Source organism: Parasteatoda tepidariorum, chromosome 1, assembly GCF_982258835.1.
Source record: "Parasteatoda tepidariorum strain Cologne lab strain chromosome 1, Ptep-v5.0, whole genome shotgun sequence".
Taxonomy (NCBI): Eukaryota; Metazoa; Arthropoda; class Arachnida; order Araneae; family Theridiidae; genus Parasteatoda; species Parasteatoda tepidariorum.
In genome coordinates this window covers 55000257-55026617 of record NC_141755.1, presented here as the reverse complement: position 1 = coordinate 55026617, position 26361 = coordinate 55000257, and the positions used below count along the sequence as shown (strand labels likewise).

General features: G+C 30.0%; 1 protein-coding gene across 1 annotated transcript; it reads right to left on the bottom strand.

Annotated features, from left to right (window-relative positions):
- Positions 1-17677: 17677 nt before the first annotated feature.
- On the bottom strand, positions 17678-21182 carry LOC107455603 (uncharacterized). The gene is made up of 2 exons (XM_016073227.4): positions 20880-21182; positions 17678-18189 (listed from the first exon to the last, which is right to left on the bottom strand). The coding sequence occupies exons 1-2, from the start codon at positions 21080-21082 to the stop codon at positions 17736-17738; spliced, it is 657 nt and encodes a 218-aa protein (XP_015928713.1). The 5' UTR covers positions 21083-21182; the 3' UTR covers positions 17678-17735.
- Positions 21183-26361: the final 5179 nt, after the last annotated feature.

Sequence of the window (26361 nt, the reverse complement as noted above, 5' to 3'; positions counted from 1 at the left end):
CGGCCGCCAGTTGGAAACCACTGGCCACCGAAGCATAAAATGGTGACTGGTGCACGCCTAATTTGTCGGGGTCACAAAGTCCTCCAAGTTACCGTAACAAATCAATATCTCTGGAAGTACTGAATTGGAAATTAATCGTTCTCTAGTTTTAGCGAAATTGCGATCTGTGGGTAGATGGATTGTGTGAATGTGTCCTCCCTGTAAAACAGGATGTGACGTATGTAAGTTGCATCCGGATCATCCTCAGGGATGCTTCCCCGATAGTCACCAGTAGCCCATTGTGCAACTCTCGTTCGACATAACTGAATGTACCTGTCTTTGAAAAAGCAAGATTCCTCTTAAAACAAGGTAGAAATACTACTACTACTAATAATAATAATAGGAATATGTGATGTTTGTAATTTTATGCAACAGAAAAACATAAAAAGCAAAAAAGTTTTTTGTTTATTCTTTTTAAATACAGTTTTTGTGCTTTTGCAATATTTGGATACTGAAAGCAAGTTTTACAATATTTCTAACCTATTATCAGTAAATGTTTCTTCGAAAACTCTTAAAATAAAGTAAGATAAATAGTAATATTTAATTCTTAAACTAATTTGAAACAAGTGTTTCGCATTTGTCATTGCAACTTCTTAACGTTTTTAAAGAATTATATGATAAGATTTTTATCAAATTCAATGTATTTTGATAATAATTATAAAATTTTAATTATTTTTCAAACTTACTTTTCAAGTATCAATTCAGTATATGTATTTAGAATTTCAAATCACTTGAATAATGCGGGAGAGTTTCAGTAGAAAGTATAAACATTACTTCTTTTAAATGATAAAAATTTTCCATGAAAAAAAAAAGATACTTTTTATAAAATCTTTGTATAAAATATTTTTCATTTTTTGAAGTATTCAAAATTCAGTAAAATATTTTTTTCAAACAGCAGTTGTTGCAAAATGAAGGAGATTTTATGTTCTTTACTATTTATAAGTTATTTTAAGAAGAAAACGATTTCTGAAGTTCAAACGATTTAGCATGTCCTTTAAATGAATCTATTAATGAAACTGATAATTAAAAAAAGCAAAATATAAAATTGAATGATTTTTTAAAAAAATTTTTTTGTTCCACAAAGTATGTTGTATGTTACTCAGCAATAAACTAATGAATGAAGCTCAAGGATAAGATCACGAGGTTACGAAATACAACAATTGGGTACTTGCACTTCAGGAAGAAGAAAACTTCCCATATCCACACATGTGACCTATGAGGTAAGCGTTTGCTAATCTTTGGTAGTATTGGAGTATTAAATTTATGCTAAGTGTCTCCACATAAGTTAGAAAGTTAATTAACGATAAGTAAATTAAATATAGCATATCGAATTTGTTGAAATATAATTCTGTGTCTGCTTCTTTTACTTAACTTTGATTTAATATTTGTTTATGAATTTTATTGTAACCGAGATATATTTTTTTTTGTTTGCGCCAATAATAGTATGGCTTTTTTTTTACGTTTTTCCTAAACGAATTAGTACCACACTTTCCCATTAATTTTACCTTTCAATACATAACTAATACTTTTTTTTCATTTCAATTATCGATGATTTTAAATTATTTACTTTTATAGAAATACATTTTAAAAGAATTACTGTAAATAGAACTAACACGTGGTTTCAGATAACTGTAGATTAACTACGATAACTTTCAGATTACTGAGAACTAATATGATAACTTTAGAACTAATTTCTGGAAGCAGCACTCCTATGCTACTACGTCAACGTTGTTCATTGAATTTATCTGACACAGAGGGGGGGGGGGAAGAAGAGAAAAAAAAAAAAGAAATATTAAAGTACAAGCAATAAACTCCTTTTTCATAAGTTAGTTATAAAATATAAGTTAGCAAATATCACTGATGTTATCCTTAAAATATTTGAAAAAGCAGAAACGTCTACAGCTGAATTTAAAACAAGAGCCAACTTTAACCAACCAGAAAATTTAATTTCATTTTTCGCTCATCCCGCGTGAACGATTCGTTGCAATGTCGAGAGTGACTTCCCCTTATGCTTCGAACTATCACTATGCCAAATTTCATCGTTATTTGTCGGATTGTTTCGAAGTCTATAAGGAACGGGCAGACTATTAGACATTCATTTTTATAGGACATTTGATTATAAAAAAATAATTAAAAATATAGAGATTTTTTAATATATTATATTTAAATAAAGCATATTTTTTAAACATTTTATTTTTTTAAATTTTGATAAATTTTGGTTTAGTAACATTATATTTTTGAAATTATTTGAACAAATATTTGATGCGCAAACGTCAAGAAATACATATTTTTTCCCCCTTTCAAATTACAAAAAGAATATGTAAACACAATTTCTGAATACTTTAAAAGAATATTTGTCTTGAGTACTTTTTTTTTGAATAATTTCTGCGGAAGCCTTTAGTATTGTTGACAAAAATATAAGTTGCCAAATAAATGAATGCTTTAATTAAATGGATTAAGTCGTTTAAAAATAAATTAGTTCTTGTTTTAATTATTATTTTAGTAACACTGATTTGCAAAGAATAATTTAATTTTATGAGATAATTTCTGATTAATTGTATCTATTACTCGACAGTGTATATACTACTCTAATCAATTACTCAGTGAATTTTTTAGTAATCAAGCCTTCAAAAGAGCCACCCTTTTTTATTTTCTCATGTTTCAAGAAATTGAATCCTCAAAAAAGTTTCAGAAAATAGAAGTTAGCAATTAAAGTAATACAGTACCGATTAATCCATAACGGTCTGAAAGTATTTCAAGTTTACTTCCCACTACATATAATTATTATAAATAGCAATAATATTAATTATAAATATATAATTTTTATAATTAAAATAATTGTATGTATAACAATGAATGGAAAAAATAATTGAGTGATTTGATGCCATATTACGCACATTGGGCAGAGTAAATAAAAGTGCCATGCAGCTTATAAGGCAACGTAAGTCCGTAAAGGGTTAAATTTACAAATAGCTAAAAAGAAAATATTAACTTTTCAGATTTTAAGATTCTTAAAATCTAAAAAAAATTTTTATTCACAAAATCTTTTTAAGAAATGTAACGATTTCTTTCGACATTTTCGTTACAAATACTTTAACTTTTCCCTAAAAAAGTTACGAAAACTTAAGTTAAAAGTATTAAATTTGAAAAATAACACAGTACAAATAAATGATGTTTGTGCTTTTTATTTTACTAGCTATATTCATTTTGATACTTAATGGATTTTCCAAGTAACAAACATAAAGAGAAATTATTGCCCTGTATAATTAAAGTGAAATTTTCAATAAATTCAAGATTTTTTTTGAATAAACATATTAAAAGGTATATTATTGCGTTTACAAATTCAAATTGTGAAATTTTCTATAAAATCAATGTTGTTGTTTTCTTCTTTTTTCTCAATAAAAAATTTAAAGTAAAATTATTGATCTTAGTATTTTTCGTTCCACCTTAAATTTGTAGTATTGAGAAAGGGAATACAACAGTGCGCCTTTAGAAGCAGTTCCTCTTAGGTTATTTTAGAATTTAAAATTACTAAATGCGTATAAAGCTACAAATGGATGTCATATAATTTGAAAATCTCGTTAGCGAGTGCTGGCAAGTAAGGATTGCTGTTTTGGCCAGGTTACGATATCTGCATTCTAATTCACCCCAAAGGTATTCTATAGAACTTAGATCGGATTTCGGAGAAGGACACTCAAATTTTTAAGACCTCATTCGTCAAATCATGATTGCTCAAGTCTTGATACTTACTTGAATGAAGCAATTTTTCTGCTGGAAGAGTTATGGTTCTTCCCCGAAGTATTGCCATAGAGTTGGGAAAGCGGCATTGATCAGATTATATTTAATATATATCTCTTTCTCAGAGTTCACATTTCAACCAAAAGTACTCAGTGACCCAGGCCAAACCATGAAAAAATCTTCCACATCAGATTTCGACTTTTTAAGGTTGGTGACGGGATACTTTTGGCTTGTTAGAACATACAAGGTGTTCAAACTGTATGGAAATGATCAAATATCTCGAATAATACAGATCAAATCAAAAATTTAAAAATATACATGTGAAATATTTTCAAAATATGTATTCAATGGTACCGAAATAGACCCTCAATCTCATCCCAAAGGAACGAGGGGATTTCCAAATCTTAAATATAAACCCCATTTTTTTTTCTCCACAAGTTCGGATTTTTCAGAAAAATGCATAGAAAGTTGACATGTAGATTGTTACATATTGTTTCATTACTGCAAAGTGGACGTAAAAATTGTTCGAAATCGAGATACATCGAATTAAGAAATCAGAACGAAAGAATTTATTTGATATTTTGAAAAACCTATCTAATGACAGCAAACTACGCTCCATCTTCCACGAATCGCCCTTTCATCAAGAGGTGAGGTAGAAGGCCTGGTTTGGCGGCCTTTAGATAGATTTCCGAGAATATCAAGCAAATAAAATAAAGTTTTATTTTTTCGATTTGACATGTCTATTTCGAGATATCTTGATTTCAAAGATATAAATCTTTTATTGATAGTTAATTCATACAATCGAACATGGTTTAATAAGAAAGCAAATCAATATCGCTTCTTCGGGTAACATTTGTAAAAATTATGATTGCATGCATAATAGTTGCATGGCAGATGCAATAACTTCAATCGAAATTACATAAATGTAAAATTCATGTTATTCCTAAATAATGAGTTTGTAGGTTGCTGTTCCTAAAAAAATTAAAATTATAGGTCTATTAGTTAATGGTAGCAGTTAGAAAAAAAACTGTGGTTGCAAACGCTCAGTTGTTAAAAAAAGTTATAAAGCTTTCTTACATATATCTTATATCAAAATAGTATTTTCATGCTAGTAATTGGTTGAAAATCCACGTTTTTATATTGCTACCCTAATATTGGTTTGTTAAATGCATCGTGTCATCAACACCTCTTTGATGAGAGAAGACCTCCTTACTGGTTACCATAAATGAGAAATCCCGATCCTGTAGTAGTCTGAATGTAGTGACATCTTTCGTATTTTACCTCCCACTAAACAGTTTAGTACTCCGAACTTAGTGACAGCTGTCTTAAATTTCCCCCACTGTACAGTATATGTTCGTTATTTTGAACTACTAAACTGGTTCGCAAGAGGTCTTCCTTCCTCTAAGAGTTGTTGATAGTACTCTAGTCTTCGATGATAGATAGCGTAGAAAATTCATGAAGCTCTGATTCAAAATTTCATTACATTAAATCTGACTAACATTTCAAGCAATTTTTTTTAAAAGTTTTAAACTCAGAAAACCCTTTAAGTAGTTGTGAAAATTTAAGAGTGGGAATTAATGTGTTTGTAACAGTGCTGATAAGAAATTTTTTTTTATTCTAGAAACATCTTAAGCTCTTATCTATCATCCTTGAATTCACTCCGATAAATACCATTGATTTAAAGATTAAAATTTCAGTGATGTTTTAAATTTTCGATTGGATAGTTATTGTGCAGTTTGCATAATCAAGGACACCATTCCCTCTTAATATATTGATCAATGAATTGATTTACAGAAATTACGACGAATTGCTGACGATAAGCGTTTAGAGCATGTTTACATACACACCCAAAGTATATTTATAAAGCGAAACTTTTTTTAAAAAATATAAGGGTTTAACGCATGATTAAGAAATGAAAAATACATTTTAAGAATTAAGAAATATCAGTCCTAGTTAAGAAATATCAAGCTATTCCCGTTGTCTTCATATTACAGTAATGAAAGGTACAGTTATTTACTGTAATTATTCTTTTTGTTAATGGTTAACATCTCCGAGTTTTTCTTTTCTGTGGTTAAAATTAATTTTAAAAAAATTACTTGAAAAATAATGCATCTTATTTTACCCTACTTAATTTTTATATGATTATACATAATTCTGCTATATATATAAATTCATTCTACTGAAACTCATCTTTTATTAACGAAATCCCCAATAAAGATCCTTTCGGAAAATCAACTTCATATACTCAATTCAACAAAAGTGATAGAAATAATTTATAACCATTCCTTTGATTAACTAAATAACCAAACCAAATAACTAAATAATAAAACCTAACTAAACTACACTCAGTGGCGCGACAGCCCATAGAGGGCCAAGGCCTTACTGTGCCCATCTCAGTTTTCTCGACCTTGGGCTCTGGGGTGCAGGAGCAGATTTTCCAATATCATGGCATACACGACTTTCAAACATTAATAATTTACATATTTGGCAAGAGAACTTTCTTACAAATAAAACATTAAACTCTAAATTAATTAACGTAATGAATTTTCTAGCAGAAAACGACTCCTTATTAAAATTTTAATTAAACTTGACTTTTTAAGTAATCTTGAAAGTGTTTAACAGTTTTTGATTTTGTCCTTCATTATACATTTCGTCCTCGTTTACATTTTCTTTATTTGTTTTCTTTTTGCTTCCTTTTTTTCAATTATTATGTATATAACAAAATTCGCTTCATTTATTGTTCTCTTTGCTTCAATTTTTTTTAATATTTTTTTTTTAATAAATTTAACTAATGTGATACGCATTATTGTCATCCGTATTGCGCAATTGTGCTTTGTAATTGTGGTGCAGTTATGAATTTTGTATTGGTCTACTTATGTGCCGAGTTTTGTGCGAGCTAGACTGTCGTCCAGACGTGGACTATACGGTTCAGGATTTTGCAAACCTAGGTACGTGTCCACGTCTGGAAGAAAAGAAAAAAAAGGTCAGGTGGTCAGCCGAACACGGAACCCCCAGTTTTAGCTTCCAAGCAAGCTTGGTACTCATTTATCGACCCACTGAAGGGATGAAAGGCTGAGTCAACCTTGCCTGGCCCGAGGATCGAATCCAAGACCTGTGGCAAGGGAACGCGAAGCGCTACCACTCAGCCACCAGGCGGCAAATAATAAAACCGAATAACTAAATACAATCAAATAAAAAACATTTATAAATTTGTAGAAAGTGATATTAGAATTAATTTATTCGTGAATCAAGTGGGACAAGTTCAATACTCCTTTCCTAAATTTAAATTGACAAATTAGGTGGTTGGGGGTGGCAATGGAAAACACTCTCTTCATTTGGAATGGGCGCCCTTCTTTCACTTCAAGCACTGAATCTAACCTTTTCAAGGTGAATTTATCAGGAGGATGATCATTTTATCTCCTCACAGAAGCAAGCGAAGATAGCGTTTTGTCATGGGAATGCCTCACGAGTGTGAAGGTAATGAAGCATACTTTCCTGAGAAAGAAACCACCGGTATTGATCCTTTGTTCAAAATGGATAGTGATTCCTTACACACTCTCATAGGTTGTTCTAAGAAATTGATGGTGCTGAATTACATTTCTACAGGTGAAGTCGAGTGAAACTTAATTTTTTCTTAAAATTCACAAGAGAATACTTAGCTTTGCTTTCTTCTGATCGATGCTTACGAAGCAATCAATCATTTTGTAATGCAAAATAAAAATTGGAATCATTTTTTGGATGTAGTTGATAAGTTAGAAGACTTTTGGAAAGCGTGTGCGAACCAAAACAGCGAGCTATTACCAATTTTTTTTGCTAGTAATTAGCTAATTTTCACGAATTTTTTTATTTGCTTCTACAGAATTAAAAAATAAATAAATAATAAAACGGAGCACCGAACACACATAGATAATGGAAAATGTCTATGTATTGTACGATTTTCATCAAAAACTGTCTGAACAGATAACATCAACTAATCTTAACGTGAAACAAATTTTCTGCCCTATTAGAGTTGATGTTAACGAGGCTTAACTGTAATTATGATAAGATTTCAAGATGGCTGCCAAAATAATACGAAATGCACACTCTCATTTTTTAGTATGTCACAAAGTAAACACCTATTTCATCTTTGAAAGAATTTTACTGCAAGTATGCCAAGTAAAAGAAATACTATGAAAAAAGATTTTAAGATAAAGGCCGATTTGCCAATAAATACGGTTTACACACTCACAATTTGGGCATGTCAAAAAACTGCCACCGACTTTGCAAAACTTTTACTTCTGTAAACCATTAGAATTTTATTTTCTTTCCTAAAATACCAAGCAATTCGATACTGCGCATGATTATTTTAGAAAAAAAAATCAGTATAGCAGCAAAAGAAAGAAATCCGCGTTTAGCACCATTATATTTTTTCTACTTTACGTTTGTCAGAATTTTTATTTCTTAAAGCGATCATTACATTCCAGGGTAAAACACCATAAAATTTGATACCACACAAACGACTTTTTTTAAAAATTTCAAAATAGTAACCAAATAAACGCGTTTTTATACTTATTACGCTGTTTTTATACTACACTTATCTAGTGTATCAAAAAGTGACGTCGTCTTTTTAAACATTTTACTTCAAAAAACCGTTTTAATTTCCTTTTCCAGCTTAAAGTGTTGTATTTAGTTATTACACGCGACTTTTTTCGAGTATTAATGCTTTATTAAAATGGCTGCCGAAAACCGCATGTTCTCTTACATTTTTGTAGACTTTTAGAATGTCAAAACGATGACAAAAACGAACTAAGATCAATTTTTGTCTTTGTGGGAATTAATTAGAGCAAAACACCTATTTTTTTGCCAATTTCTCTTGTATTATCAGTGCGGCCGAGCAATGTGTCGAGAGTTTTCCGACCATTGGCCTTTACTCTCTAGATCAGCGGTTCCCTAATTCTCTCTCTCTCTCTCTCTCTTTTTAGCTACGGAAACCTAAATTATCAATCTTTTTTTTGACGATATCCTGACTTTATTAATAAAATTTATTAGCACTTGTGAAATTATTAACCGAAGAAATACTATACTTTATTTTTGAAACATTTAATTTAAAGATTGAAATTTTTTCCTAGTGTCATCAATAGTTCTTCTCAGGCACTACAGTCGGTTACCGGCCAAGGTCGACTCAGTTAGTTTACTCCATTTAGATCTGTTCGATGCTATATTTCTCCATTTATTAACTCCCAAGTCCTTTCACCACTTCTATACTCTATCTAACCATCTTATTCTAGGTCTTTCTCTTTTTCTTTTTCTCTCTGGTGTTTGGAAGGTTATTTTTTAACAGGATTTTCATCGCTGTATCGAAATACATGTCCTAGCCACCTTATTTGAGAAACCTTAATCATTTATACTATGTTAGGTTCTCTGTATTTTCATTGTTCTTTTGTATTTTCATGGTTTCTTTGTATTTTCACTGTACTTAATGATTGTAACGAATTCCCCCGGTTCCGTTTTTCTAACTGCACCAAAAATTCTTCCTAATATTCTTCCTCTCGAAAGTAAGTTTTTCTTCCGTCTGATTTGTTAATTTCCCAATTATTGCTGCCATATAAAACTAATAGTCTCACTAATGTCTTGTACAACTGTATTTTTGTTTCTCAACTTATATATTTAGATTTGAGCTGGTTTCTCAATCCATGATAACATCTGTTAGCCATGTTGATTCTATTTTTTATTTCAATTTTTATGTCATTATTATTTCTTACTATTGTACCAAAATATTTAAATGGAGTCACTTGCTTAAGCTCATATTCATTAGTTTTCATAGGTGTAAATTTGTGAACTTGTTTGTTATTCGCGATCGCAACGCTCGAGTACGCCGTCTAGCGGGAGCCTGTAAATATCGGACATTAATTTATCACGTTTTCATTTAGTTCCATCAAAGTCATTGACTGAATCAGACGCCATTTTTTAGCAGCAAATAAGAAACAAAATTTCCCTAAGGAAAAGGCCGAAGAACTTGAAAAAAATCTCCAGAATATTAGTAAATCTTTCAGGAACAGAACACGCCAAACATTTGAAGAAAAATTCCTCAATAATTTTTAATTTCTATTATCAACAAACTTGCAACTGATGACTTCCGATTTCGGATACTGTTACAGATGTGTGTATTAAGGTAAAATGCATTTCTTCTGTCTTCAATTCATTACGAATTAAAGTGAAGTCAACATTGCTTTCGTCATTCCAGTGAATAAATATGAATTCAGAACATACAGAATTGTAATAGTTATAGCATATTCTTCTTCGTTATAGAATAGTATATATTTCTGTATCTATATAATTCGGAAAACAACAATAAAAAATTATCCAAGTTACTTGAAATAGTGCCATTTGTGCTGATTCTTAATTAATTTAAATCGTTTTCTTGGTAAGTTTTTTTTAATTTTGAAAGAATAAGTTCAACTAGAATTCAGCTATTCTGTTTTTAGCTACATATTCAAATTCATATCAATTATAAAATTTTGCTGTGTAGTATGTTATCTAAAAGTAATGAAGGTATAAACTATGTATCTATTATTTGAGAATAAAGTTTTCAAACAAGGAACTTATCATTTTGGAATTCTCCGGGAATCATAAATCAGGTAAGTGCAATGATTTTTACAATAAAAAATTTGCTTGTAAATATTTTTTTTTCATTTGATGATGGTTCTCTACAGAATGGTTTTTTACGTCTGATTAAGAACTATAAGAATAATAAAAAAAGAAACAATATGAAAGTTTTTATTTCAATGTTAATAATTCTTAAAATCGTTTTTTTTATCCTAAGAATTCTTTATTTTCCGTTTTTTAGTTTATAATTTTTTGATAAAAATTGTTCTCAAAATACTTTTGAAAAATTAAATGGTATAACATTATGTGTTTATGTATACTTCTTGTATATTCCAATGTTTGAAATAATATGATTCAGAAAAGTATGGAATAAAAATTCGGTACTTACGACGTATTAACGCCACCGCCGCTACAGATTTGGCGGTTTTTAAGTGCCGCCAATCTACACTTAAAATTTTTGCGACAGTTCATAAAATAAAACACTTTATTTAAAATCAAAATAGTTAATTGGATTTCGGTGGAAAATGAGCCGATTAGCATAGATTCAAAACAATCATATCGCCATATGAACTCTGATGAATAAGATTCCAAATGAAATAACATTTCCAAAACGTACGTTTGCCAAGATAAAGTTTTATGTTGTGGGAATTGGTACATTTTCGTTTTTTCGGTAAAATATTTCCCTCCTGAAAAAATAAAATTGCATCTTGTTTTGTTTTTGGCAAATCCCAAAGACGAATATTCGTAGCACTAAAAATGGAGACAAAAAAGAATTGTTTTTTTGTTTTTGTTTCGTCAGCATTCTTTATTTTACGTTTCTTAGTTTCTAAATAATGATTTTTATTGAAACTTGAAATTTTTTGATAAAAATTGTTGTCAAAAAACGTTGTTTACAAAATTAAATTTCATAAAATTATGAGGCTTATATATACTTTTTGTTCATTTTAATTTTTGAACTAATATGATTCTTAAAACTATAGAATGTAAAGTTTAAATGGGCCTTTCATGTTATATCATTAAATTTAGTAATACTATTTCTCGGGCATTAGGTTTTAACTCTTATAAGAATATACATATTTTTTTCTGTTAATGTACAAATATTTTTCCGATGTGTTTTGGATATTCCTTCTCTAATAAAAAGAGATACCATTTTGTTTTCGGTTGTACAAGAAAGAAGATCAAGCATTTTTCTTTTTTAAATTTAATAAGCCACATTAAAGAAGGAACGTTGCAATGCTACACGCTACATTAACGACGTCTCCAGAGTAACTGAATGACGGTTCATATGGAAATCGCAGGTAAGCGTCTCATACAACAACGCCCCCTATAGTTCGTTGCGATCGCGAATTGCCATGAATTTAGCTTTTTCATCGTTGACTGACAGTTCTATGTTTTTGCTGCTGCTCGAGTGCACAAAAAGTTTGATTTCTTGCTTAAAAATAAACGAAATATCAAATGAATTATAGAATGGATTATTGCTAGTGGGTGGATAAAAGTATAATTACAGGTTTCAAAAATCAATGCTAGTTATAAAAAAAAGAAAAGAAGTTTGCATCTCAGAACCACTGTGACCCTTGCACAGAACTCCAAGGTGGTTCCACCGCACACCGTTTGGAAACCGCAGCTCCAGACGAATAAATAATTTTTTTCTACTTTAGATTTTTCGCACAGCTAGTAAATGCAAAAAATAGTTTTATTTTTTTTTAAAAAAGTAATAGTAAGTAGTTGACAAGTCTAAAGCTCTTTTTGTGTGATTCTACCACCAATTTATTTATTAATTTTTTCGAGGAGTGACTTTACTGGAACTGGATATTTTTCTGTGACATCCAAAATTATATGCAAAAATTCGACCTTAAAATGTTTTAGAAATGGAAACTCCTCAAGGACACTTAGTACTTCCTCAGATATAGGCGACTTTTAGAGAATACTAATCTGAAATTTTAAGACAAAATTGCCACTTTCTGGATAAAAGTTGAGACATTTGCACTGAATCATAAAGAAAGATTTTTTAAAAGTAGCTAAGAATAAAAGCGACAGATATGAGTAAAAGCGAAAGAATGTGAACAAATTAAAATAAAATAAAAAACTTATTCAAAAGTAAAAATTAACTATTCCATGCTAACTTCTATATAAATTTTTAATACTTCAATTAATTTCTATTTAGAAATATTCCTCATTCATGATTAATTTTTTGTTATTTATAATTGAAAAAAAATTAGGATAACTACTGAATTAACACCTTACTAAAAGTAATATTTGACTTAAATTATAATTGACTTAACAAGTTTCAGAATCATGCATTTAAAATTACTTTTCATACAAAATTAACGATGCAGAACTCCAATTTAAATGCACTTGTTAATGCACTTGTGCATTAATTTATTCTCATTAAATATACATTTCTTACCTAATTGATTTTAATTTTCATTTTATAACCGGCGTTGAACAGCCAACCAATTTTTGTGTATGAAGCTATCAATTTTTAATCCGTATCCTTGTAATTTTGAACCCAACCTAGAAGACAGGGGAACTCCTGGATATGGCACTGATGCCAACATATTTTATAAAGTGGCCAGCGGCTCAGTAAAGATTTACAGCTCCATAGAAAAAATTATGCAAAAACTGAATTTAATATTTAACCCTTTGACGATGAGACACTGGGGTCCTTTTATATATGTATTTTTTTTGACACTATTTAATAGCAAAAATATCTTTTTTTAATTATAAAAAAAGTCGAACAGATACTAAAAAATCAGTTAGATTTAATTGGAATTATATTTGTAGAACAATCTAAAATAAAAAAAGAGAACAGTTTAAAAAAAAATCTTTTTTTATTCATATTCAAAAATTTATCAACAATAGATTTTGAGAATAAATGAAATTTCAATGATGAATAACTTTAAATAGGCGCAATTTTTGAGAATTATTGTCTGGAATTGAGCCGTGAAGGAAGATTTTACATTAAAGGAAAAAAATAAATAAAATAAATAAATAAAAAGCAAAGAAAGAAACCGGTGTACTTCATAACCCTAAATTATTAAAATGCTATTTATAACATTTTTCAATTGATGCAAAATAATGAAAAAAGTATGAAAAATATGTTTAGTAAAAATTCTGTGTCAAAGGGTTAAATTTTACATTGAATAAGATTTTGCAAATTGAAGTAAATAAAAAAAAAAAAAATAAAAAAAAAAGCAACTTAACACGTCAACGATTCAAGTGGACAACGATTCGATTTCGCGGTGCACGTTACTAATGCAGTTTCTATTAGAATTAACTGTTTTTGGATTAGAATTAACTGAATTAACATCCAATCTATCACCAATTCGTTAAAAATATTTTTTAAAAAAATAATAAAGTAAATCTACGTGCTAGGCAAACATCAATAATAATCGACACGCTGTGCAATCTTTGGGTGAATCGTATAAAAATTTGTAGAAGTTACAGAAACTGTTATAGTCAAATAAAACGAAGTAATTAGAAGAGAAAAACACTTTATTTTTGAATTAATTATATTTCATAAATTTAAACGCCCCTATACGACTGTCCCTGGGGACAGATGACCCCTCTTGCTCCTCGCTAGCTACGCCATTCAAAAGTAGTAAAATAGATACCATTAAATTTTCATAATTTTGAATAATCTTGAAAACGTTTTAACAAGCCAACCACGAGAATAATGAAACAAAGAAGTTTTACTACCCGAAAAAACTTTCTCACAAAGTGCCGTAAGCTGGTATCTCTGATTAGATTTTGAAACAAACTAGGTTCGTGAAAGACTTTTTAACTAAATCACAATTGCGTTACAATTAGATAATTGCAATTGGGGGAAAACTATGAAAACTCTAACCCGAGATCTGTCTACCCCTGACAATATTTTATGTCTACAGCACGGTCGGAGCAAGTCGAGAGCAGCATACGAATCAACCTGCCATCGCTGGGATTCGAACGTAGATTACCTCAACTGGGAGGCAAGCTCTCTGTTCCATGACGCGTCTCCTACGTACTTGATTTTATTTTATTTTATAACTGTCGTTGAACAACCGACGCAATTTTGAGTTTACGGCTACCAATGTTCAACTCTGTAGCCTTTTAATTTTGAACACACCGGAAGACAAGGGAACTTCAGAATCAAGTATTGGGAGAAATCTTGCCTTCGTGGAGGACTCTTTGATGGAACTAAGCCGCATTTGCTTTACATGGAGAGGAAAACCACGAAAACCTCCCTCGGTCAGTCTGAAGGCAAGGGGACATAACACATAATCTGTCTACTACTGAGAATATTTTTCGTCAGTACTGTGTTCGGTGCGAGCCGGGTGTAGAGTTCGTATCGACCAGTCATGGCTGGGATTCGAACCCGGTTCACTTCATTTTGAGGCGAGCGCTCTATGTCTGAAGTAGGATGAGCTGCTCCATACCTATAATAAGGGGGTTGAACATTAGTCGTAAACCCATAAAATTGGGTCGGCTGTTCAACGACGGTTATAAAATAAAATATAATAAGGAAGGGATTAATAAGGAATTTACAATTGTGTTGGAAAGGCGGAATTTAGAAAAGTACTACAATGGAAGATTGTATGCACTTAACCATATTTAAATGAAATTTATCTTAATAATACCAGAAAACTATTCACTTTATTACAATAATCTATTCAAAGTTTATTGAAGGATTATTATTATTTGAAAAGTGAATTAAAAAAATATCTCATAAAAGAAGAAAAAAAATGTTTTTATTGTAACTCGTGTAGGGGCTCACAACCCTTTCTTGAATAAAGAGTCGCATGCCCAAGTTAAAATAAAACTTCAACATTATAGCGCCAAATAAGATTCTTTTTAGCCTTAGGACATTTATAGTTAGTGAATTATTAGAGATTTTATGAATGTTAAACCGTAAAACGGTTTTTTAAATTCTTTTCTGAGCTACAAAAAAAGGAAGAAAGAAAAAAAAATTGAAAAATAACTTGGATTGATGATAAAATCGGCACAAATAAAGCTCATTGATGATTGTGATGATTAAAACCCCCGATTTGAAAATCGCAAGTCGTTATAATACCAGATTTAAAATATCAAGATTTTCGAAATCCCGTGAAAAAATGTAGCAATAACTGTCGGAAAAAACGATTTTAAAAAAAAAGTTTCAGATTTGCGAGTCCTCTTAGATTTGTGTACTTTTTATTTACGGCACAAATGAAGGCCACATTTAAATGATTAAAAATATCGGGATTTATAAAATTGTATGGAAATAACGATAGAGAAAAAAATACTCAGAGAAGCGATACGATTCTTAGAAAAACGAGTATAAGTCATAACTTAGTTACGAGTTAAACTTAGAAATACGTACTTAGCGAAACGATACAGAAATAGTACCAAGGAAAAGAGAGTACTTAGAAAATAGTACGATAATATTCACACAAATAAAGCACGTCAAATGTGATTACAATTAGCACAATTTGAAACTCTCGAGTGGTTATACTAATGTATGTATTAAAAGATCGAGAATTTAAAAAAAAAACACGGGGTAATCCGATAATAACCTCCTAAAACAAGATTCAAAAGTCACTTATTTTAACTATAAACCTGACACAAATAAAGAATTTTAAAAGTGATTTCTAAAATTCGAAATTAACGTAATCATAATTTCGTCGAAATAAAAATATTGGGATTTTTAAAACTTTGGAAATTTGGTGCAATAACAACTGAAAAAAGCGATCAAAAAACTATATTGATTTATATTTGGCTCATTAAGAAATGCGAAATTCTAAGTTCCCAATATTAATTTTTTTATTATATTCAGGTGTGGCCGGCCGCACATCAAAAGCTGGCAGGCTGCAAATTGTCAGGGCTAAAGCAAATTGTGCTTTCCCTCGCAACCCCTGCTGTGCTACTGACTGAAAATTTAATACAAAACCTGATTTAAGCTTGAAACTGTTAGACACTGAGTCAAATTTTAAGTTTCTCGGTTTCATCAGACAGCCACACACATATATTTCTTTTTTGCTTTTCAGATTTAACTTATGCTTAACTGATGACCAGTTGGTTTGTTAAACTAATTTTGATTTCATTTTTCCTTTAGCTATCATTTTTATTTTAAAAATGTTTGTACTGGAATGTTTTTGATAATGAAATTATAGTGCAACATGAAAAAACATATATTCTATCAAAATTTGTATACAAGAGAAATGTTAAGAAATACTAGTCTATAAGACATTTTCTTAATTATAAAAGGTAAGATTTATTGAAAATCTAATTTATGTAATTTGCCGACCAGGTAGCCGAGTGGTTAGCGTTCCTGACTGCGGAGCCGATGGTTGCGGGTTCGAATCCCGCTCAGGGCATGGGTGTTTCTTTCTCTCTTTCTGTGTTCTATGTCCTTTCTTCTGTGTGAATGTGATCTGCCCTATAAACGGGGTTGTGTGACGTGGGCGACGCTGCTCCACCGCCGTGGCTTGGCCATAGGTGCTTACTGGGTAATGAGAAGAGAGTAGCAGTTCTGGCATTTCTGAGGCCAATGGGAAATAGATCCAAGTACCTGCCATTAACCAAAAAAAATTTATGTAATTTGCTCGAATTTTTAAAACACATCAAAAAATGATTGATTGCGTACACTGTACAGTTAAATGGCATAAGAGCTAAGTGTGTTTATACCGGACCGAATTTTGGTAAATCATGCCAATACGTACTTATTGTAATTAAAACAAGTGGTGTTAGAATCGCTGTTTGGCTAAAAATAAAAAAAGAGGAGAAAATAAGCTAATGGAAAAGTTATATTTTGTAATGAAAAAACTGCATTAGCTTCAAAAATTTGGGTGGAAAAATTCGACTTGTCGCGAGCTTTCAAAACAAAACGCTCATTATCAAGAACCACCATGCGTTGACAACGAAAACAAAACAGATTTCAAAATCAGAAAATGAATGGAGATATATCCTTTTGGAAATGTATTCCTGCCATGATTTGCCTGCTTCGGTCACAATAGTTTCCGTCGACTACTGCAATTTTCTTGCTTTGTTTTTCCTTTTTATTTACTTTTCAAATCCGTTTTGTTTTCATCATTGACGGGTAGTGCGTCTTGAGAATAAGCGCCCTATTTCGAGTGCCCAGAAGATTTCGACTTTTTCCACCTTAACTTTTGAAGCTAATTTCAATTGTTAAATCTCCACGAAGCATATCTTTCTGATTCAGTTTCTTGCGATTGTTCTTTTTATGATAGAAAAAGTGTCGAGTCTTAAGATTGTTATATGATAAATCTCTATAAATGACGGAACAATTTTACATGTGCACACATCCAATAAGGTACTTTTTTTGGAGAATGAGTCCACATTTAGTATTGAATTTCATTTATTAATTTCTCAGTTTGCATGAAACAATCTTGACACAGTCATTGATGGTCTGCTTCACATTTCACATTTGAATGGGAATCATAGAAGCTGTTAGCCATTCTGGTGGCCAGAGTGATGATTTTTTCTTGCACAGCCAATGAATGCCTCTGGATTTCAACTAAGCTGGAAATGACAGAGAGTAACTCAAGTCTGTAGCCAGCTAATTCTTCTTCATAAGCTGCGTTTCGGTTCATTTTAGTGGACAAATCGATGGCAGCGCAGGCATTCCTCCAGTCGTGACCTTGAAAATTAGCAATTGATATGCTAGGATACTGACCCATCCCAGCACCTGAAACAGCTGAAGCTTCGTCAATCTTAGTAATATCGTTAGTAACTTGATCGTCATAGTTGTTATTGGTTTCATGTCTACGGCTATGCCGGCGATCTATAAAGGAATCCAGCCGTTTGAAATAGATCCACGTAGGGTTATGCTTCCCAGAAGACTTCGTTTTCCTGCAATGACAAATTAAAATGTTAATTGAAAAAAGGCGTGGATACAGGTTGAAGTGACATTTTAGTGAATTTGAGTAAACTAGCTTTAAAGTTTATAGGTTGACAATAAATAAAGATAATGCTTTCCTTTATTTCTTTTCCACATGTTCAGATTTCCGAAACCTACAAACATTACACATTCATTAAACCTTTTGACTCATAATTATCATTAAGCCTATTATTCATACTTTTGTTTTAATTTATGTTAAAATAAGCGAAAACTATTATAATTACAATTTTAATAATTTTTGGTTATGAAATGCAGCATTGAACACCAGTGTCCCTTTTTACGTTAATGGTAATATTTTCCAAATCTGACTCACTTGCAAACAATAATTTTTTAAATGTGCACTTATTTAGATCTGAGAGAAACAGTAATTCATCATTGAAATATCTTCAATTTTCAAAATCAATTATTGATAAATTTTTGAACATGAATGGAAAAAAAAATTTTTTTTTTCAAACTACTTTTTTTAAAATTTTATATTTCAAAACAAATGTAATTTCAAGATTCTAACAGATTTTTGAATAACTATTGCAGCTTTGTATAGTTAAAGAAATACCAAAAATATATTTTTGTTTATAATAAGAGTCTCAGGTAAAATATATATATATAAAAGGTACACCGTGATCCCATCCACGCTGTAGAGTTAAACTGCTTCCGCCGTAGCATTCACACTTTTGTTATTATAATTTTCAGTCAAAAAATAGGTTTTCTTCTAAAGTTGTTATTGTTTCCATTTGCCTTCGAAACGTTCTTTTACTCCGAAAACACGGTAAGATTGTTATTTAGGTAAGAATCCTCCGGAATTAGCGAAATTCAGATTTGAAAAAATAAATTAATTGAATATAATCACCGAGATCCTTCCCGAAAAACCATAATTTTTTTTCAAGGATGTTAATCAGAACCTTATCCCACTAAACTTTTCAATAGTGACTAAACATGACAATATGCTGTTTAGACAAAATCAATTAAAATACTCTATTATGAATAAATCTGTTCGATCAAACAATTAAAATACGCTTAAAAAATTTTTTTTTTAAAAATTCATTAATTTCTTTTTTTTTTGCATACAGCAGACACCAAAACTTATTCATCTCAAATAAATATTTTTTTTCTTTTTTTGACCTGCTAGAAGCAAGTTTTTTCGCGTACAACTCATTTGATTATTTTAACCCTTCGCCCTTCGAGTATTTAACATACTAACTAGGCAAATATAGAGCACATTTTAAACTTAAAGTATATAAAAAATTAGTAAGATGTACTGGTGTTGACGGCTGGAGATCAGCTGAATGTTTTCGTCATTTGCACTTTTTACTTATTTCGTCACATTTCTGAAACTAATTAGTAACTATAAAAAATAAAAAAAAATCCTTCGTGTATCTTACAAACTAACATTTTGTCAATCGTTATTAAATTAAATAACAACAATCAAAATGCCATTTGAAAAACGCACATTTTAAATCGTGTAGATAGCTTGCGTGGAAATCCGATCATAGCATTAAAATTATTCAGGGTGCGACGTTTTTATTTTTTGTTTTATGCATGCTACATGAACTGTGAATAGAATTGAAGACCAAGAGAAAAAAACAACTTATGTTCATTTTTCCTAAGACGTTTGCATCGCCACCAGTTGAATTTTGAGGATTACTAAATTTTGACAAATCAATATCGTGAAAAATCGGTTCTTCTCGAGAATTATTTTACAGTGAAGATGGGCCATAGGTGCTCGCAAAATCATCTTTTCTCCAAATCAGCTTTTAAGGACAAAAAGTGTTCTTCCCACAAAGTATTATAAGTCCAGTTTGGTTCCATAAGCATTTACTTTTTTTTCCTCAAAATTTCAGATACGTTCAATAATTGTTTATAATAATTTTTTTTACATTTATGACATTAATAAAATCTAAGAACTTTTTTTTTCTAGACAGAAATTACTCTCGCAATCCACATAGATAAATGCAAAAGCAATAAAGTTTAGATAATCAGTTGAATTCATTTTTAGTATATTAAATATATTTTACAGTTTACTCAAGTATAATAGTTAGCATATAACTATACAAAATTAGAACATTAAATAAACTTACGATACAATAGAAATGATGTTCAATTTCGCAATATTCAAGGACGCATTTCACGGTCATTCGTGCCGAGAATGGAATTTTAATTTAATAAAAGTTGCCCAAGAGCAATTAACATTCCTCTTAAGATAAAAATACAATTTTAAATTTAGAACATGAAGAATACACTTTATGAAAAAGAATTGCTACATGAAAGAGAATAAAGTGTTGTTACGTGAAAGAGAATAAAACAAAGTATTGATACATGACAAAGAATAAAGTATTGATAATGACAAAGAATGAAGTTCAAAATATTGCTCCATGACAGAAAATTAAGTATAAAGTGTCGCTACATGAAGGAAAATAAAGTATAAGTATGTAAAAATAAAAAATTTAAAACATTGTTTGAGCATGCAACAAAACTGAAATGGCGAAGAAAGTAAATGTACATGAATTGAGCAATAATTTTGCTGAAATTCTAAGATGTGAAAATAAAGAACACAAATGGCAAATTTCAACTTCCTTGTTACAACAGACAATTAAAAATATGAAACAGAACTTACATAAAACACGAAACCTTTTATACTGCTTACCTGTACTTTTGAGTCAAATTGTCAATCTTGACAACTATCTGGCGAATAGTTTTTTCTATGTTTATAGCACATAATGCTGCTTGCATTTCTTCGTGAACATGAGCAGTTCTTCTTTGACTTCTTAGTTGTTCATACCTTTGTTCCCAGACATCGATGAGAGCAATAGTTTCTGCATGAGTCCATAAATGCCTGGATTCAGCCATACCATTAAATTTAACAATATTCTTAAGAACGTAACATCTATCGAAGATATACTTGAAATAATTTCATTGCAATCAGAAAACAACAATGACAAGCTAAGGGTTGCAAATTGTCGTCGCCAATACGAAATCACTCTCGTAATTTTGATAGAAACCAACTAAACGCGCCAAAGTAAAGGTAGCGCACTGTTTAATATTATTCAAAGAAAAATTAAAAATCTTACATTATCTATAGTTAGTTAATTGTTTAAACAAAGCATGTAATATTATCAAAATTAATATGTATTTTAATTTTGAATATATATAAAGGGCAAAGTTGTCTCCTCTTTTTTTCTCATGTATAAAATTTAAGTTCTTAACTAAAAGACAATCGCCAAATGGACATTTGGCAAATATGGAACTTAAAATTTGTTAATGGCAATACTTGGATTTAGAATCAAAATTGAGGCAGGCTCTTACGCTATTAATTAATTTAGTTTTCAGAATTTTACTGTTTTTACTTTTATAAAACGAAGTCTGAAAATTCATTTACTTAGAAATCGAATAAATAATAATAATTATAATTTTTTTTCTGTATTGAGGTCCTAAAAAGGTATCATAATCATTTAAACTATCAGAAAATCAATTTATGCAATAAGAAACTTTTGTTTTTAAGGAATGAAATAGAATAATAGATTTGATTTAATCCAATTAATGGCTTAACGTGAAACATGATAAAACAAATTTTTCTTTTCTTAACTTAAAATAATAATAATTAAAAAATGGTTTGGCTTTAATAATGTATGAAGACATTTGTTAAAATTGTTTATACAGTTATTTAAATAAAATGTCAAAGAATTAAATTTGTAAAGAAATAAAAATTAAAAGAAAGAAATTTAACGTTTGCAATTTTCGGACAGCTTATGAGTGAAAAAAGTGGTCAGTAGTTTCAATCTCTTTTATTGTCTGAATTCATTTTTAATGTATAGAGAATTTTTAGAATTTTTTTTTTACGAATAACATTTTTAAGAAGAAAAAAAAAAAGAATTGTTAAAATAATTTTTCACACCAAAATAGCGTAATACTCAAAATTTCTAAGTAGTCAAAAACACGAAAATAAATAACTAAAATTTATTACTAGTTATGAATGACATTAATGCCATTTTCTCAGAATAAAGCAATCATTCATTTCGAATTCAAGCTTGGGCTTTTTACAAACATTGGTAGTATATTTTAAGGAATTAGTCAATTTACCCAGAAAAATTTATCTAGTCAATAAAATTAAATGTGTTTGGTTTTTAAAGTTTTTCTTTTCCTTAAAAAAAGTAGAAAAAACTGTGCAGACAATTATTTGTAATGTCCGTCTAAAGAAATCTTTCTTTCATCAGAATCTTTTTTACTCATTCATCAGAATGCTACCCTTAATATAATGAAAATTGGAAATAAGTTTGAAAATTCTGCGGGAACGTTACATAAGTTAACACGTTATCAAATAACAGACAGTATTACAGTCAAACCCCGCTATAGTGAACACGGCTTTTAGTGAACTCCCGGATATAGTGAACGAAATGCTCGGTCCCGTGCCTTGCTGTACACGTATAATGTTATTTTTAGTGGATATAGTGAACCAAAAAAGTGAGGAAGTTGGATATAATGAACTTTTTTCTGTCTTCGACTGATTTCCCGCCCCCCATTTTCTCTGTAATAATTTTGAAATTTCTTCTTCAAAATAAATACATATACCGATTTTTAAAACCATCTATAGAAACTACTTTTATGTGCTCGAATGGCAGGTTAGACAGGTTTAAAAAGCGGAATAACAGAAATTCAGGAAAAATTATCTGAGAGTCGGGAAGTGTTTCCATATCTGATGTTGAGGATTGCTCATCAGCTAAAGATTACTAATTTTTATTCGTACACAAGACGAAGAGTTATGAAAAATAAAAATTTTTTTGCTACTACATAATATTTTTCAGTCATTTATATGAATACAATGTAATAAAAGGGAGAATTTAAGGAACCATTAGTTAAATTGCCTGCGTAACGGATATAGTGAACTCCCGGTTATAGTGAACCGAAATTTCGGTCCCTTGAAGGTTCACTATAGCGGGGTTTGACTGTATTTGCTTTTTCTTTGATCAAATTCAGTAGTTTTTGATTATTAATTATTTACTGCAATTTACAAATAGCGACTTTTCATCATTTTACTACTGATGATTGACTGAGTAATAACGAATTTTCGACACGTGGACGGATATGCGCTAATGAGATGATCCATGGTGACAATTAAAATAATGATTTTTTTTTTTATCTTTTATTTATTTTTACCGCTTTGATCAAGAATACCCACTGGGAATACCAAAGGGGACAAGTCATCATAGCTGTCATACATGTATTTTTTAAAATATTATTTTGTCGTTTGATAATATATGGGATATTTTTGATTATTTAATGGACTTTTAAATTTTTTTTTGGGAGGGGTATTTGTTTTAAAATCAGTTTGTGTAGCATATATTTTTTCTATCAAATTTATTATATTTTCACTACACAATTTTACATTCAAATAAAACAAAAAGTAAGAAACATATTTATAAGCAGCAATTTAGTTGAGTGGAAACTATTTTGCGTAACGGAATATTTTTGCTAAATTCTTTTTTTTATGGCGGATATTTTTTGAAAAATGTTTGTTCATGGGGGTTACCTTAGATTTTTTTCTCAGAGAGGAAATTTTCTTAAACATCAAACACTTATTTCTTAGAATTGCAAAGTCAACAAGTTTCCTTTCAAAAAAGATTAAATAGATGCCCTTTACTTAGAAAACGAATTAAATTTTTCAATTTTGATGTAAGAGTTAAATTAATTACAACCAATTTATAAAAAGCTGGAAAGTATGGCGATGATTAATAACATATTTTCTAAGGTAACGGATTTTAAAACAGAAGACAAAGATTTTTCCTGAAGATAATGAAAGAGGGAAAACTTGAAGCAAAGCGAAAAGATCAGAAATTTATGGACTTCAAAATTTTTTATAAAAACCACTTATCTTAATCAGCCATTTTTTTTTTTGTTCCTCGAATTTTTTGACAACTAATAAAGCATCGAAAAAAGATCCCTTTCGCAATGCAAGACTGAGCACGATTTTAATGTAATTGAAAGTCGAATGTAATTCAATGTTATTTTAAAAAATAACTAATACACAATAATTAATTGTGAAGTTTTTTGGTAATGAACTTTTTACACTTCAAACTTTTTAAATAAATGATTAGTACCTTTAATAAGAAGCGGCGACAATTTCCTCAATTTCACTACCCTTTTCTTAATGGGATAAAATAATCGTACACAAATACCTTTTCAACAAGGTTTTTTAAAAATTGTCGCAAAATTAATAATCTCATATATTTATTATTTTTAACTTATCACAAGATAACTAAGAGATCAATGTTATGATACATTATGTATGATTCTACCATCATAGGAGATAATTTTTGTATTAAAAAAAAGTTACTACAGTCGTCATATCACACCCGCAATGCTGTTCAAATTTTAGATGCAAGCGCCTGCTTCTCTTTTTTAAAACGCTATTGGATGAAGCAATGAGAAATTTAGCTCGATTTTAGAGTAAAAATATCCAGATTTTCTTTTCTTTTTTGCTCTGTGCAATTCAGTTTTACGAAAACTAATCACAGGTGAGTTCTGATATTTTGGAGAGTAATTGCGTGATTAAAAATGGTTCTGAATAAATTTTATTTCAGTGATCTGATTTTCACGTATTTAAAACCTATCTTAACGGTTCAAAGGGGTCAAATGACCTCAAATATGCTGGTTAATATTTTAAGTTACGAAATCGGATGTAAAAATGTAATTTTTCGAGACAAAAAATCCCCCCCCCCCCCAGCCGATTTGGATTTTTGATCATTAAAATATTTTACAGTAGCCATCGATCGAAATTTCGGGCCCCACAATTTTATTTCATAAATGTGAATTGAAAATTTTTTGCACAGTATTACAAAATTAGTTTATCAAAAGGAAAACGAATTTATAATAAATAATTTTTAATAATAATCCATGCAAAAATAATTTTGAATATTTATTTCTTATAATTTATTTATAAATAGCCAAAAATTTTTGAATGGTAAGGTACAAAAATGTTTACATAATTTAAAACTATACAATGTGGAATGACAAAATACAAAATTTGAACGGAATAAATCGAATAGTTCGTAAGAAAAGAAAGTTTTAAAATATGGCTTTCTGAAAGTTTTATTTCCCAGAATCTAATGAATCACCCTATAAGTCGTTTAATTAAATTGACTAAAATATTACATAATTTTCTTCTAGTAAAGTTGTATGAAGGGCTAATAGATTCTATGAACTGTGAAACATTAGGAGAAAATACCTGTGAAATATTGCTAAGAAATGAGCAGAATTAGGAGAAATGAGAAAAAAAAATAATTATAGCATGCAATTGAGTTACATGAAATAAAATTTTTAAAAGCTATTAAGTTCAAAAATTAAATGCAAATTTTGAAACAAACTTCAGATATTCAAATTTATTGCACGACATGTTCGATTTGCTTGTCATCGATTTCCAAGATGTGATGCAGTTGAATAGCGAACCTTAGCAAAATTTGCTGAAATGCCGAGACAACGATGCTCTTGCTGACTTTATGCACAAAGTTTTGAAAATGTTCGCTTTGCAAGAAAGACTAAAAACTGAGATATGCTGACATATGTTTTTTTTCTTCTTCTGTGGTTAATGTGTTTAACAGAACTAGACAGTGGACTAGTCAACTTTCATTTTGTGACGTAGCTTGTTAGTTAAACAAGTTTAAAACGGAAGCGTTAGAAGAAGTCCCCCCCCCTTCCACAAACCAGAGCTCATTACGTAATAGATCTGGTTGAACTTCTTTCCTAGCTTCTGAGATCTTCTCATTATGGGGCAAACATTTACATTGAAAACGAAATAGTTAAAGAGGCTCTGTCACATTCTAGTTGTATATTTCTTAATGGAAGAAGGGCTATGGGTATCATTCAAACTTTTGTTAAAAAAACTCAATCAAATTTTCATGTGTGGGTATAAAGAACAGAAATGTCTATTGTTAGCTTGAAAGTCTGTCCTGGAAAGGATCAAAATTTGTGAGAAATTTTGAGGGAATAGAAATAAAAAAATATTTATAATATATGCATTGATAGGCAGGCAGTAGTGCAAATAAAAAAATAAAAGTATATAAAACACCTGAAAAATTTGTTCTGTTTAATGTCAAGCAATGTCTGTTTAATGTCTTTTGATTCAAATGAGGAGA

What these genes read in the sequence shown, in the direction of transcription:
- LOC107455603 (XM_016073227.4), bottom strand. Translation starts at nt 21,082, where the DNA reads ATGGCTGAATCCAGGCATTTATGGACTCATGCAGAAACTATTGCTCTC. An exon ending in AATTTGACTCAAAAGTACAG is followed by an intron (nt 18,190 to 20,879) that starts GTAAGCAGTATA and finishes TTGTCATTGCAG; the next exon opens with GAAAACGAAGTCTTCTGGGA.